The sequence below is a fragment of the Triturus cristatus genome, chromosome 6, assembly GCF_964204655.1.
Source record: "Triturus cristatus chromosome 6, aTriCri1.1, whole genome shotgun sequence".
Lineage (NCBI taxonomy): Eukaryota > Metazoa > Chordata > Amphibia > Caudata > Salamandridae > Triturus > Triturus cristatus.
Genome location: NC_140589.1, coordinates 1,069,063,090 through 1,069,075,348, shown reverse-complemented (window position 1 = coordinate 1,069,075,348; position 12,259 = coordinate 1,069,063,090). Strand labels below are relative to the sequence as shown.

Sequence of the window (12,259 nt, the reverse complement as noted above, 5' to 3'; positions counted from 1 at the left end):
AGCACCATGTGCAAGAAACAGAAGAACATATATATATAATTAAATATACACATATATGCATATTCACATATACATATATATATATATATATATGTATATACACATACATACTGTCGCCAAACAGTGGAAAACAATAGCAAAATTTTCTTAACCAGAAAAAACTACCACCATCCACTAAGGCTGGGCGGCGTAAGCACCCAGAAAAACTGCAATAAATACAGCGAATTCGTGAAATAATCCTATGGGAGGGAGGGGAAGAAAGGGAGAGGGGGGAGGGGCGGGGGGGGGGGTGAGGTGGAAGGAGAAATGGAGACGATAATTGATTATATTGGAACTAGAAAAATGTTTCCTTCTAAAAACAGTTAAGTATTGCATAAACTGAAAAAACAGATGCTGCCGCTTCAACAGCATAACTCAACACCATGTTTTTGCGTTCAAAATCTTCAAAATCATTTCTCGTATATTCAGAATATAAATCTCATTGCCAATGAAAGATAAGTGTACCCCATCATGCCTGAAAAATTGATAGTCATCTTTGGTTATCTCACTATGCACAAGCCAATGAATATTATTAAGGATACAGAAACGCTGCATGCCGCGGTTGACTTTTTTCCTCGCTCGTTCCATGGCAGTAAATCTGTCCGCCCCTCTCCAAACCCTGCGAGGCATTAAAGCAGTCAAAACCAGCTGTGCATGAGGCCAAGTGTTCAAAAAGAGTTCCAAGTCAGTTTTCATTTCCATTAAAAGACACAAACCTGACAACTGTACCAAATCGTTTTCCCCCAGGTGCAAAATTATCACATCAGGTTTGCTGTTTGCAGATAACTCGCTCATCAAAGGTAAAAACTGCCCCCATCTCATGCCACTTTTTCCCCACCAGCAGAGCAGCACTTCCTCTGAAGAAAAACCTAAATTTTTTCCAAAGTGCCGTTTTTCGGCTTGTTTAGCTGCCCATTTGATGAAGGAATGACCGACCATCCAGACTCTTGGCTGACGTTTTTCCAAGATGGCAGCCCAACCTAAAATGAAAAAACAATTAATATTCCGCGACATTAACTGTCCTGATCTAACTGTCTAATGTAGCGAAGGCAGCAATCGGATGACCAGCGTCCCAATTTTTTGACATCATTAATAGCAAAACCCCAGCGAAACGCTTCCGATGCTGCCCCAATACGGAAAGAATGGGTACCAAAACTGGTTGGATCTTTGCCCAATCTTGACAAAGCCTTTCGTAAAACAGACAACAATTGAAAAGCAGTTAGCTGTGACCCATTCCGATGCCTAAATACAAACTTTGAACTTGCCCCGCCTACTGACAAAAAATCTAGCCAAGCTTGCACAGGACATAACAAGCCACCCACCTCCTGTAGTATTATTTTAGCACCCCTGCCCATTTGGTCTGTTTTAGAGTGTTGAAGAAAAATCTCTATGTCGGATTGCCGCAAGGATATGTTTTCTTTTGGTATGTCGCTGCTCGCTACACTCCCTAACAACTCCGAAACTCTAAAAGCCCCAAAAAAGAGCCAGACCATGCACAATTTGAATAGCCGGAATTCAAAAACAGAAAAACAAACTTCTTGTAATATAGTGACTATTCTATGCAACAATTGCAGGGATATAGGATCTCTCCTGTATGCACCTCTCTTTTTCGTCTTAGCCCATCCCTGAAGAATTCTTCTTCCCATCTCGCCTGCTGACGGTTCGTAGCCCCAGAAAAATTTTCCGTAAAATGAAATACCGGCTAGCTTACCGGCTATAGTGGTGGAAGAAATGCCTTTACTGATATTGAGCGTAATGAAATGCACCACATCCTTTCGTCGCTGTTCTAACCCCAACCCATCAAAACTCCTACATGCAGCACCTGAGTCAAGAAACTCCAGCCAAGCTCTCCTGTAAGCCAGCTTTGTACTCTTTGCTAAAGAGAGCTCGATGAGATGGTACACATTCACACCACCAGATTCCATATCTCGTCGGGTATTGGAGTCTTCCGCCTGTCTGATCCTGGCGCCAAGCCACGGAATCTCTCCCACTGAAATCGAGATAGGGCATCCGCGATGTTATTTGAGATACCGGAAATGTGCCTTACTTTGAAAATAATGTTATGTTTAAGACAGCCTAACATAAACATCTGCAACAATTTCAACAAAGGCTTATCTTTAGGTTTCTGACTGTTGATCAAATCGACCACTGTTTTATTGTCAACGTTGAATAAGACTGTCCTGTTGGCCAATTTCTTTCCCCAAACAGTTAGAGCCACTATTAAAGGAAAAAAATCCAGGAAGGCTATGCTCTTCTTTTGGGCGACCCAACTAGCCGGCCATCGTTCGGCACACCATTTTCCCTCCCAGAAAAGGCCAAAACCATTGGCTCCAGAAGCATCGGAAAAAAGTTGCATTTCCCAGTTAAAATCTTCTTCTAGTGACCAGATTGTTATGCCATTGAACTCTGCCAGAAAAATCGACCAAACCTCAAAATCTGCTCGCATCTGAGCCGTTACTCTAACCCTGTGGTGAGGGAGCTTCAGGCCTGACATGGAGAAACCCAAACGCCTGCAAAAGGATCTGCCTGCACGAATAACCTTGCATGCAAAATTTAGGTGGCCTAATAAGCTTTGGGCTTCCCACAACGTTAGTTTCGCTGCTGAGCATGCGTGGTCCAAAAGTTTAGCTATTTCTTGAATCTTTTTCCGAGGTAATCTGGCCTGCATTTCAGAGGTATCAATTTCAATGCCCAAATATGTAAGGCAACAAGCGGGGCCCTCTGTTTTATCCTCGGCTAAGGGTACCCCCAACTCATGAGCCAGCCTTTCAAACTCGTGTATAGCTTTTTTGCATTGCTGAGAATTGGCTGAGCCTATGAACAAAAAATCATCTAGGTAATGTGTTACCCCGGTGTGTCCTGTGATAAAAGAAAAGCACCACTGCAGAAAGGAGCTAAAAGCTTCAAATAATCTGCATGATATGGCGCAACCCATAGGAAGGGATTTGTCAACAAAGAAACTTCCCTCAAAAAAGATTCCCAGCAAAGAAAAATCAGAGGGGTGAACTGGCAGGAGTCTAAAGGCTGATTTGATGTCGCATTTTGCTAACTGCGAATGCTCCCCTGACCTCCTGATCATCTGAAAAGCTGAGTCTATAGTTGAGAATTGCACCATAGCATCGTCCCTGGATATAAAATCATTTATGGAGCCACCTGAAGGCCACGAAAGATGCTGAATCATTCTGAACTCTCCAGCAGTCTTTTTGGAACAACGCCCAGAGGTGACACAATGAGATCATCCAGGGGCCATGAATCAAAAGGCCCTGCCATCCTTCCCTCCCGGACTTCCGTCATCAATTTTTCTCTTACCACCTGAGGGAAAGCATTGGCGGATTTTAATTTCAGGGCAAATCGGCGACAGCGTGGGCCTTGATAACCTAACTTGAAGCCCTCCTTAAAGCCCCATGCTAACAGCGCTGCCTCCTGAGAGTTGGGGTAAAAACGTAACCAATTACATAGGTTGTCCACCTTGATTGGTGTAGAAGCCCTTGTTTCCAGACTGGAACGAGAAACCTCTGCCCCTATTTGAAAAACTGTTTCCCCAGTTCGCCTGCTCTCCAAAACACTGCAAAACTGCGTGCCTGCCTCCGCACTTTGAGCACTCGTGCTTGTACTTGCAGGGGTTCCTTGTACAGAACCCTTTGTTAAAATTCCAGCATGCCCCGGAAATGGCTGACTGCTGCTTGTTCCCATTACCCACCCCCCCCAGGGTGGGTCTATTCTGAAAGGGCCGATACGCAACGGCTAAACCACTGGCCGTGTGCATGGAAGGAGGGGGCCGCTGAGGATACATCCATTGTATCCAGAGCTCATTATCAACCTCCCCCCATGGTTTATCCGGCATTAACCCTAGTCTGGCCCTAAATTCCTCATCATAATGCAACCACGAGTATCCCCCGAATTCTGAGGCCGCCTTCCTGATTGTATCGAGGTATTTAAAAAGGGACACTGATCTATCCGGGAATTTCTCGCAGTAAACACTGGCAAATATAAGGAAGGCAGAGGTCCAAGAATCTATGTTTGTGGGTACCCTGGGCCTTCTAGACAACTCCCATGCTTCTTCTTTTGAACCCTCCTTCGCCTGAATTTCCCTGTGAAGCAGTTTAAAAACGTCAACAAAATCCCCCCTCCATATCTTTTCTTTAGTGGACTTATTCAAATGTGCTCCCAGGGGCATGGAAAAACCCATATATGGTAAACGTTTGAACCTTGATGCAGATTTGTCATCTGACTCTGATTTTTGCTTATCCTCTGAACTCACCGTACCTTTGGAGTTGCTAACCGAAGGCTGCTCTTCGCCGCCACCCTGTGCATTTTTCCCCACATTGATCGCAACATTGTGCTGAAAATCAGTACCCACTCCCTTATCGACCCTTGTACGTTTTGGAGGCAAAAGCGCATGCACCTCACCTGACTGAGTTTGCCCTTGTTCCTCGGTCGTTGATCTGTTCGTTGCTCCCCTACGATGCCTTGGGATGGATCTGCACTGGGTGCCCTCGCTTAATGCGTTCTGCGAAAAATAAAATCTAGACAAATCTTTAGTAGAACCCCCCCCTTTTGCAGTTTCCCAAACCTGTTGATGACCTTCTCGTAGATTTGCCCTTTCCAAAATTTCCCCTTCCTCCACAGAATCGTCGTCATCCATAATTTGCTCGGAAACTACCACCCCTTCCCTGCTTGTATTCCCGTCCCTACCACTGCAACCTGGCTGCGCCCCATCACCTATACCCCCATCAAACTCCCTCCAATTCACAGCCTTCTTAAAAATTGCAGCTCTTGAATGGTCCAGCGGTGTGGGAAAATTCGTTGACAAATCTCCCTCCTCCATACTTCTGGCGTTGCAGGACGTGTGAAGCCTGATATTAGCGTTTCTACTGCCCTTTCTTGTGACTGGCAGTGGTTTGCCCACGTTGGACTGCGAGCCGCTTGAACTCGCAGCAAAAGATGAACCCCTGTGACTGAGTTTCAGCAACCTATCTTTGTCCTTAATTTCTTGAGGTATCCAAACCCATTGCCCCAACCGCCCAGACTGTGGAGCGTTCGTGAATTGCGTAAAGTCACTTATACCATGCAATTCTGACTGAGAAGGGGCAGGCATGTCCTTCATAAAACACTCCTCCGGCTCCCCCCCGGTACCAAAAATTGGCCTAGGCAAAGGAGAAAGCGCAACTTGCTCCATATGGGATTTGTGCCCCCCCGGGATGGTGTCGCCTTGACTACTGGCAATAACCGGCAACAAATCCCTGTCCCGTGAGGACACTTCTGCTATTTCATCCTCCTTTCCCCTATTCACTGCAACAACATTAGTGCCACTGCCTTGCTTACAACTGTGCTCCTTTAAAACAGGCCTATTCACATTTTGGCCACTTGGTGGAGCCCTTGCGACATTCTCTTTACCCAGCGAGCCCTTCGCTCTAACTCTGGCTCTTTTTGTAACCATATCTCTCCCCACATGAGCCTGAGAGGACCTTGCCCGAGTGCGTGGGCGGCCCCTCCCCCTCCTTAAAAACATGACTGGGGCAGGAGCAGAGGCTGACCTGTGAGGCGGCTGACGAAGAGGGGGTGAGTTTTGCTTCAAAGCGCTCGAGACGCTTCCCACCACTTCAGGTGAACCCTCGCTGGAAATGCATGCGGCGACAGCGGCGGAAACGCCTTTTGAAGCCTGCCGCCCCCGCTGCTCTAACCCAACCCACGCCTCACTGAGCACACCAGGAATCAACAAATCCTCCCTGCCTGCCTCGTATAGCACCCGCAGCGCCTCCTTCACTGAAGCGGATGACTCCATTACGAAAAACGATCTTATTAATTACCCTCAAAGGCGCCTCACACGACCCACAAAATTCGTCGACCTTCCTGTCATACACTCCAGGCGCCTACACAGAATGCTCTGGAATGTTAGACTCGCGCTACCGAAGCGCCGACCAATCAGCGTTGCCTACCTGCCTCGGCCATACCATGTGCCCGAAGCTGCCCGGGGGTGCACACTCTGCGAGTGGCGCCCCCAGGAGCCCTCATGGCGGACGTGTGCTGAGCCGGCTCCGTCCAGCCCGCCAAATATCCGACATATATCCTGACATCCCGGATCGAAAATTGCACAACTGGACGCTTCCGCAGCACCGTACTGGCTACATAATCGCGGGGGGGGGGGGGGGGGGGGTTAGGGATTGTTTGGGAGCTGGTGGCCGGCTGTGGCGGCGAGATCCTGCTGATACGGGGGAGAGGCCTAGCTGAAGGAGGTGAAGCCGGGGAGTCGTGCACAGTGCCACTGAAGGCGATCGAGGGTCGGGTGCAGAGTTCGGCCCGTCCTGCGGGAGCGACCGGCAGCTGGGAGGGTTCCTGTTACGCAGCGGAGATCCGCTGACTGGCCGGAGTTCAGAGAGCTGTGCCGCTGTTCTGCGACACGGATGGCAGGGCCGCCAGATTGGGAAGGAGAGACTCGGCAGCCGGACCGGACTGCAAAGGTGAGGCAGAGCGCTTGCAGGCAGGGGCAGCGGTCCAGAGCTGGGCCCCGTGGCAGTGGAGGCGCCTGAAGGAAGAGGCGGCCTGCGACAGGGGCGGCTGGCCTGATCCTCGTGGGGCCTCCCCCTTTTTGGCATCACAGCGGGGACCGGCAGTACTCTCGGGCCACGCGGGGGCTGCCGGGAGGCCGGTGGGCTGCCTCGCCCCCTCATAACAACGCCTTTGGCCCTCTGGGGATTCAGCGCTGCGGCGGCGGTGCCCCCCCTCGGTGTTGCGGCGGGGATCGGTGGCACAGCCGGGCTGCGTGGGGGGCTGCCGGAAGACCAATCGGCTGCCCTGCCCCCCCTTATAGAGACACTTCGGGCCCTCTGGGGCTCCAGTGCTGCCACCGTGGTGACCCCCCCACCCCTTTTATTTGACATCGCAGTGGGGGATCGGCAGCGCTGTTGGGCCGCGGGGGGGACTGCCAGGAGACCAATCGGCTGCCCTAACCCCCAAAGTGACATCTCGGGCCCACTGGGCTTCCGTGAAGCGGTCGGAGGAGGGCCCTGCGCCCCACAATGCCACCTCACATTTCGGCACAGATGGGGGGGATCGTCGGCATTGTCAGGCCACGAGGCGGTGCCTAAAGACCGGATCTTCCACCTGCACCCTGCCACCCCCTCCTGGAGTAACTTTGGGCGGTTGCTTCAATCGGCGGTCGACGGGCCGGAAGGTGTGGGAGTGAGATAGGCTGCTGAGGGTGCTTGCTGTGGCCTGCGGCTGGGACACTCGACAAGGTAGGTGAGTGGGACTCTCCTGCTCGTCTGCGACATCATCGCCCCGGCAGCCGGTTGGACCGCGTCCATGTGTCTGCGTGCCCCTGGTGGGACAGGGTCCGTTGGGCTCCCAGAGGACCTGGGTGTTGGGCCCTTTGCTGGCTGGTGCCCATTCGGTGGTTGGGTCGGGCCGCGGGAGCTGGCGATATCTGTGTCTGTGCCTCACCCGGTCGGATCTGGGCCCGCCTAGGAAGATCAAGAAGCAGCCATGACAAGAGATAAAGGAGGCGGCGGTTCGACCAAACAGGGGCCCATCGACAAGTTTACTGGCCCGGGGGTGGCATATGGGGCCCCCGGGGGCCAACCAGGAGTTGTGCCGGATAACGCGGCCCTCATGGCTGCTATCACCCAATCCAGGGACAGGTTAGATACAAAAATAGGGGCAGTTGGATCGAATGTCATGCTGCTGCGGCAGGACCTGCATAATGCGGTGTACCATATCACTGAGGCTGAGACCTGCATATCGGGAGTGGAAGATGATGTCACGGTGTTGAAGCAGAAGGTGGCGGCGATGGAGACCGTCCAGAGGGGCCTCACGCTCAGAGTGGAAGATGCGGAAGGACGGGCCCGACGCAACAATCTCCGATTTGTTGGGTTTCCGGAGTGCTGTGAAGCAGGTAACATGGAACGCTTCCTCACGACTTGGCTGGAGGGCTGGCTCCCCCATGAGGCTATGTCCAGATGCTTCGTAGTGGAGCGGGCCCACAGGGCGCTTATGCAGAAGCCCCCGGTAGGGGCTCGCTCAAGGCCGGTTATAGCCAAAGTCTTGAACTATCTGGATAGGGACGCTATATTGAAACAGGCCCGAGTTGAAGAACCCTTGCTTTTCAACAAGGTTTGTATTCTTATATTTCCCGACTACACAAGGCAAGTCCAGCAGCAGCGTCACTCATTCATGGCAGCCAAGGCTCGTCTGAGAGAACTTAAGCTTCCATATGCCTTGCTGCTTCCGGCCCGCCTTCGAGTGGTCTTTCGTTCCCGTACCCATTTCTTCGACACCCCAGAGGTGTTCAGGTGGACGGATGAAACTGTTTGGGTGAGGCCACACACGCCACCGGGAAGGGAGTCTGAATCCTCTTCGAGCGACGCGGCTCGGGGGGGCCCCGTGGTCAACAGCAGAGGAGCAACAGACGGTCACGGTGGCGTTCCCAGTCCTGCGGCGCCTCCTCTCGGGGGGCCGGCCCCAAGGAGCCAAATATTGGAACCCTAACAGAGGATACCAGGGAGGTGTTGCGGAGCCACAGTGGACGTTCTGAAATGGGCTGGTCTCACCATCAGGATTGAGCTGGCGGGGGCCCTGCCAGGAGGACATGGGCTGTGAGTTGGGGATCCATTGGTTGGGGCAGTGCCCATCCCCCTGTTGGGGATTGCGGACTAGCCCAGCCGCGACAGATACTTCAGTGTTTTTGAGGTGTGGGGGGTTTGTTGAGAGGGGGTTACTTACGTTCACATGTCGCACTTTCACTACAGGTTGCACGCACATCGCCACAGCGCACCTTTAGCGTTGAAAAAGGATGCACCCCCCCCACCCCATGGCTAGAGTACCCGACAGAGGTCAGGGGACACAGAGCGGCCTCCGTATTCTAAGCTGGAATGTACGCGAGGCCCTAAATAAGATCAAGCGGGGGGGCCATACTCCACCACGCGAAGAGGGCGAAGGCCGATATCCTCATGCTGCAGGAGACACACCTCATGGCCTGCAACGTTATGGGTTCCAACAGGTTTTTCACTCACGAGGGGGTCACGAGGTGTAGCAATCCTGAAACATCGTAGGGTCCCTTACACACATGAGTAGCAGTGGACCGACACACAGGGGCGCTACCTGTCTATCCGGGGAAGGGTGGGGGAAGATCCCCTAGTGCTGGGCAGTGTATATGCTCCTCCCCCTCTGCAGCAATTTAATTGAGAAGCTGCACCCCTTGTGAGCCGATATGCCTGATGTATTGTCTGCGGTGGGTGGGGACTGGAATGACGTCATGGACACGGTCAAGGATAGGACCGGGGTTGTGGGTTGCTCTAGGAGCGGCCTCCCTACAAAACTACATTCGTTGGTGACGGGCTGGACTGGGTCGACACCTGGAGGCGTGCCCACGGCGATTCCCAGGGATTCACCTATCTCTCAGCGGTCCACAAATCCTTTTCCAGACTGGATTATATCTTTGTCCCCCGGGCGATGGCTGGTAGGGTGGCGGCGGCAGAGATTTTGCCTCGGGGTCTCTCTGCGTTACAACAAACAAATGATGGACGGAATGCTGACAATGCAGACATTCTCCCCCAGTCAAGAGATCTGGGTTAAATCCATCGTTCTTTTGCCCACTACGCCACCCCAGTTTAGACATGGCCATATGCAAATCAGTCTTGACCCTGTGCCTCATGGGAACAGTCCAGCCCGAACTGCCAAGCCATGTCTTCCCTGGACCGGAATCAAGCATCCTAGGACCGGTTTCTGGCTCTCAGCCGTCATCAGCCAGGATAGCTTGACTCCAGTGGCGTAGTGAGCACGGGTCCCACGTCTGGGAATACCCATCCCACTTAGGGCGAAAAGCGTTACAACAAACAAATGATGGACTGGAATGACGTCATGGACACGGTCAAGGATAGGACCGGGGTTGTGGGTTGCTCTAGGAGCGGCCTCCCTACAAAACTACATTCGTTGGTGACGGGCTGGACTGGGTCGACACCTGGAGGCGTGCCCACGGCGATTCCCAGGGATTCACCTATCTCTCAGCGGTCCACAAATCCTTTTCCAGACTGGATTATATCTTTGTCCCCCGGGCGATGGCTGGTAGGGTGGCGGCGGCAGAGATTTTGCCTCGGGGTCTCTCTGACCACTCCCTGGTGTTCATTGAACTCTGTATGGGCTGGGGGAGGCAACCATTTCGGTGGTGCCTCTCGGTGTGGCACCTTCAGAACGCACAATATGAAACTCATATGAGCGACGCAATTGCCCAGTATCTGACGGCAAACGTGGGATCCGTTCCCAGTGCCGCCACCTTGTGGGAGGCATTGAAGCCCACTCTCCATGAGGCAGACATCTCCTGGTGTGCGGCGGCCTGCAGGCAGCGTAGGGAGGAACTGATTTGAGCTGAAGTGAACATAGAGGCACTCGAGCGTCAGAACCGAGAGGCAGGGAGTGACCAGGGTGTGTGGCAATTGCTTTTGGCCCAACAGGCGTGTGCCGCTCTGTTGATGGATGAGGCACGTCAAGTCTGGCAGGCGACGCGCAGCAGAGTATACCAATGAGGGGACAAGTCCGGCAAGATGTTGCATCGCCGTCGTCAGGGCACGTTCCATTCCCAGACCCTCCCAGGAATTCTGGACCCTGCAGGAATCCAGATTACAGACCCTCCTGCTATAGCGGAGAGCTTCGCTACATACTATGCGGATCTCTATGCCCCCGGGAATGTCTGTCGGCTACCAATATTGATAAATTTATAACAGATTTACCACCCAAAGCACTGTCGGATGAGATGCAGGATCAGCTGGAGGCCCCCTTGTCGGACGAGAAACTGGGAGTGGCCCTGGGAGAACTTAACCCCGGGAAAGCACTTGGACCCAATGGGTTTCCAAGTGAGTTTTTTTGCCGATATTATGTGCAGTTGACCCAGCATTACCGGGCAGTGGTGGAGGAGGCCCGGGACAAGGGTCTGCTCCCCCAGACTGGAGACACGCAGAGGTGTTCCATAAGCCCGGGCGTCCCCCAGAGCAGCATGCCTCTTACCGCCCCATCGTCCTCTTAAATGTGGAGGCCAAAATTCTGGTGAAGGCACTGGCCAATCGCCTCTTGCTCCATATCCCTTCACTTGTGCACCCTGATCAGGCGGGGTTCATGCCCCAGCGGGCAACCAGGCACAACATCAGGAGAGCACAGGTGGCGGTCGCGGCGATTCAGCAGACTGGGGAACCGGCGGCACTTCTCTTTATTATCTGTAGTCTTAGCCTGCTCATGCTTTAAAAACTGAGCATTAATCAAGGACCAGAAAGCTTGTGAACTTTTTAGTGTAGCAGCCTTTTGCAAGTTTTCCCACCACTCTTCTTTTAAGAACCTCAGCCTAGTGGTCCTTGCACTTTTGTAGGCTTGACGCAAGCCTTTTACCAGTAGTGTATCTCGCGGTCTGGCTTTCAAAGCTACATGCAGACTCTTAAGGGTTTTATCACAATTGTTATCGAACCAACTAAATTTTTTAAATTGGCCATTCCGGATCACATGGGTTAAATTGTTTTTAACATCAGTTAAAATCAAATCAAATTCTAGGAGCATTTTGTCATGCAAATCCAAGTCTAAGCAGCGGGTTATTTCCCCATAGCGTTTAGAGACTAAATTTGCCAAAAAACTTCCTGTGTCCACTTTTTCCCACTTTAAAACGATTCCGTTCTCTCTTGCTATCACAGGATTTATAGGGAGTTTATAAGGACACTCAATTTCCTTTGTATTTTGGATACAGAAAGTTACTGCAGCATGGTCACTAAATGAGTAAAACGAGATCTTAAAATGAGAGAAAAGGCCATCATTGCATCAGAGACCAAAACATAAACCAGGGTAGAAGACGTAAAGTGATTTAAAAAAGTATATTCAAACTGACCAGTTAAATTATCAACAACATTTAAAAAGGCAAGATTATTTATCATTAGTAATCAGTTTATGGTATTACCATATTCAGTATGACAAAAATGGGGGACACAGTCTCCATCCTCATCCTGTATTCCACAAGTTAGTGCATTAAACTTATCACAAGGGTGAGCATTAAAATCCCCTAGCCATATTATATTACAGGGTTTACTGGATTTATCCTGTAACTCAGTAACATCTCTTTCCAGCGTAGCCAACACCGCTACTTGGTTACTTCCAAAATTATTATTATAATAATTAATTAGAAGCCAGCAATAATCCTGAGAATGTTCAATTAAAATAATATGATAATAGGGAGAATCATTCAGAAATG

The 12,259-nt window shown here is 51.3% G+C and overlaps 1 protein-coding gene across 1 annotated transcript; it reads right to left on the bottom strand.

Annotated features, from left to right (window-relative positions):
- Window positions 1-414: 414 nt before the first annotated feature.
- LOC146820998 (uncharacterized) lies at window positions 415-5,479 on the bottom strand. Its single transcript, XM_085609778.1, has 2 exons — window positions 4,450-5,479; window positions 415-1,019 (listed from the first exon to the last, which is right to left on the bottom strand). Exons 1-2 carry the CDS (start codon window positions 5,477-5,479, stop codon window positions 415-417), a joined length of 1,635 nt encoding a protein of 544 aa, XP_085465904.1.
- Window positions 5,480-12,259: the final 6,780 nt, after the last annotated feature.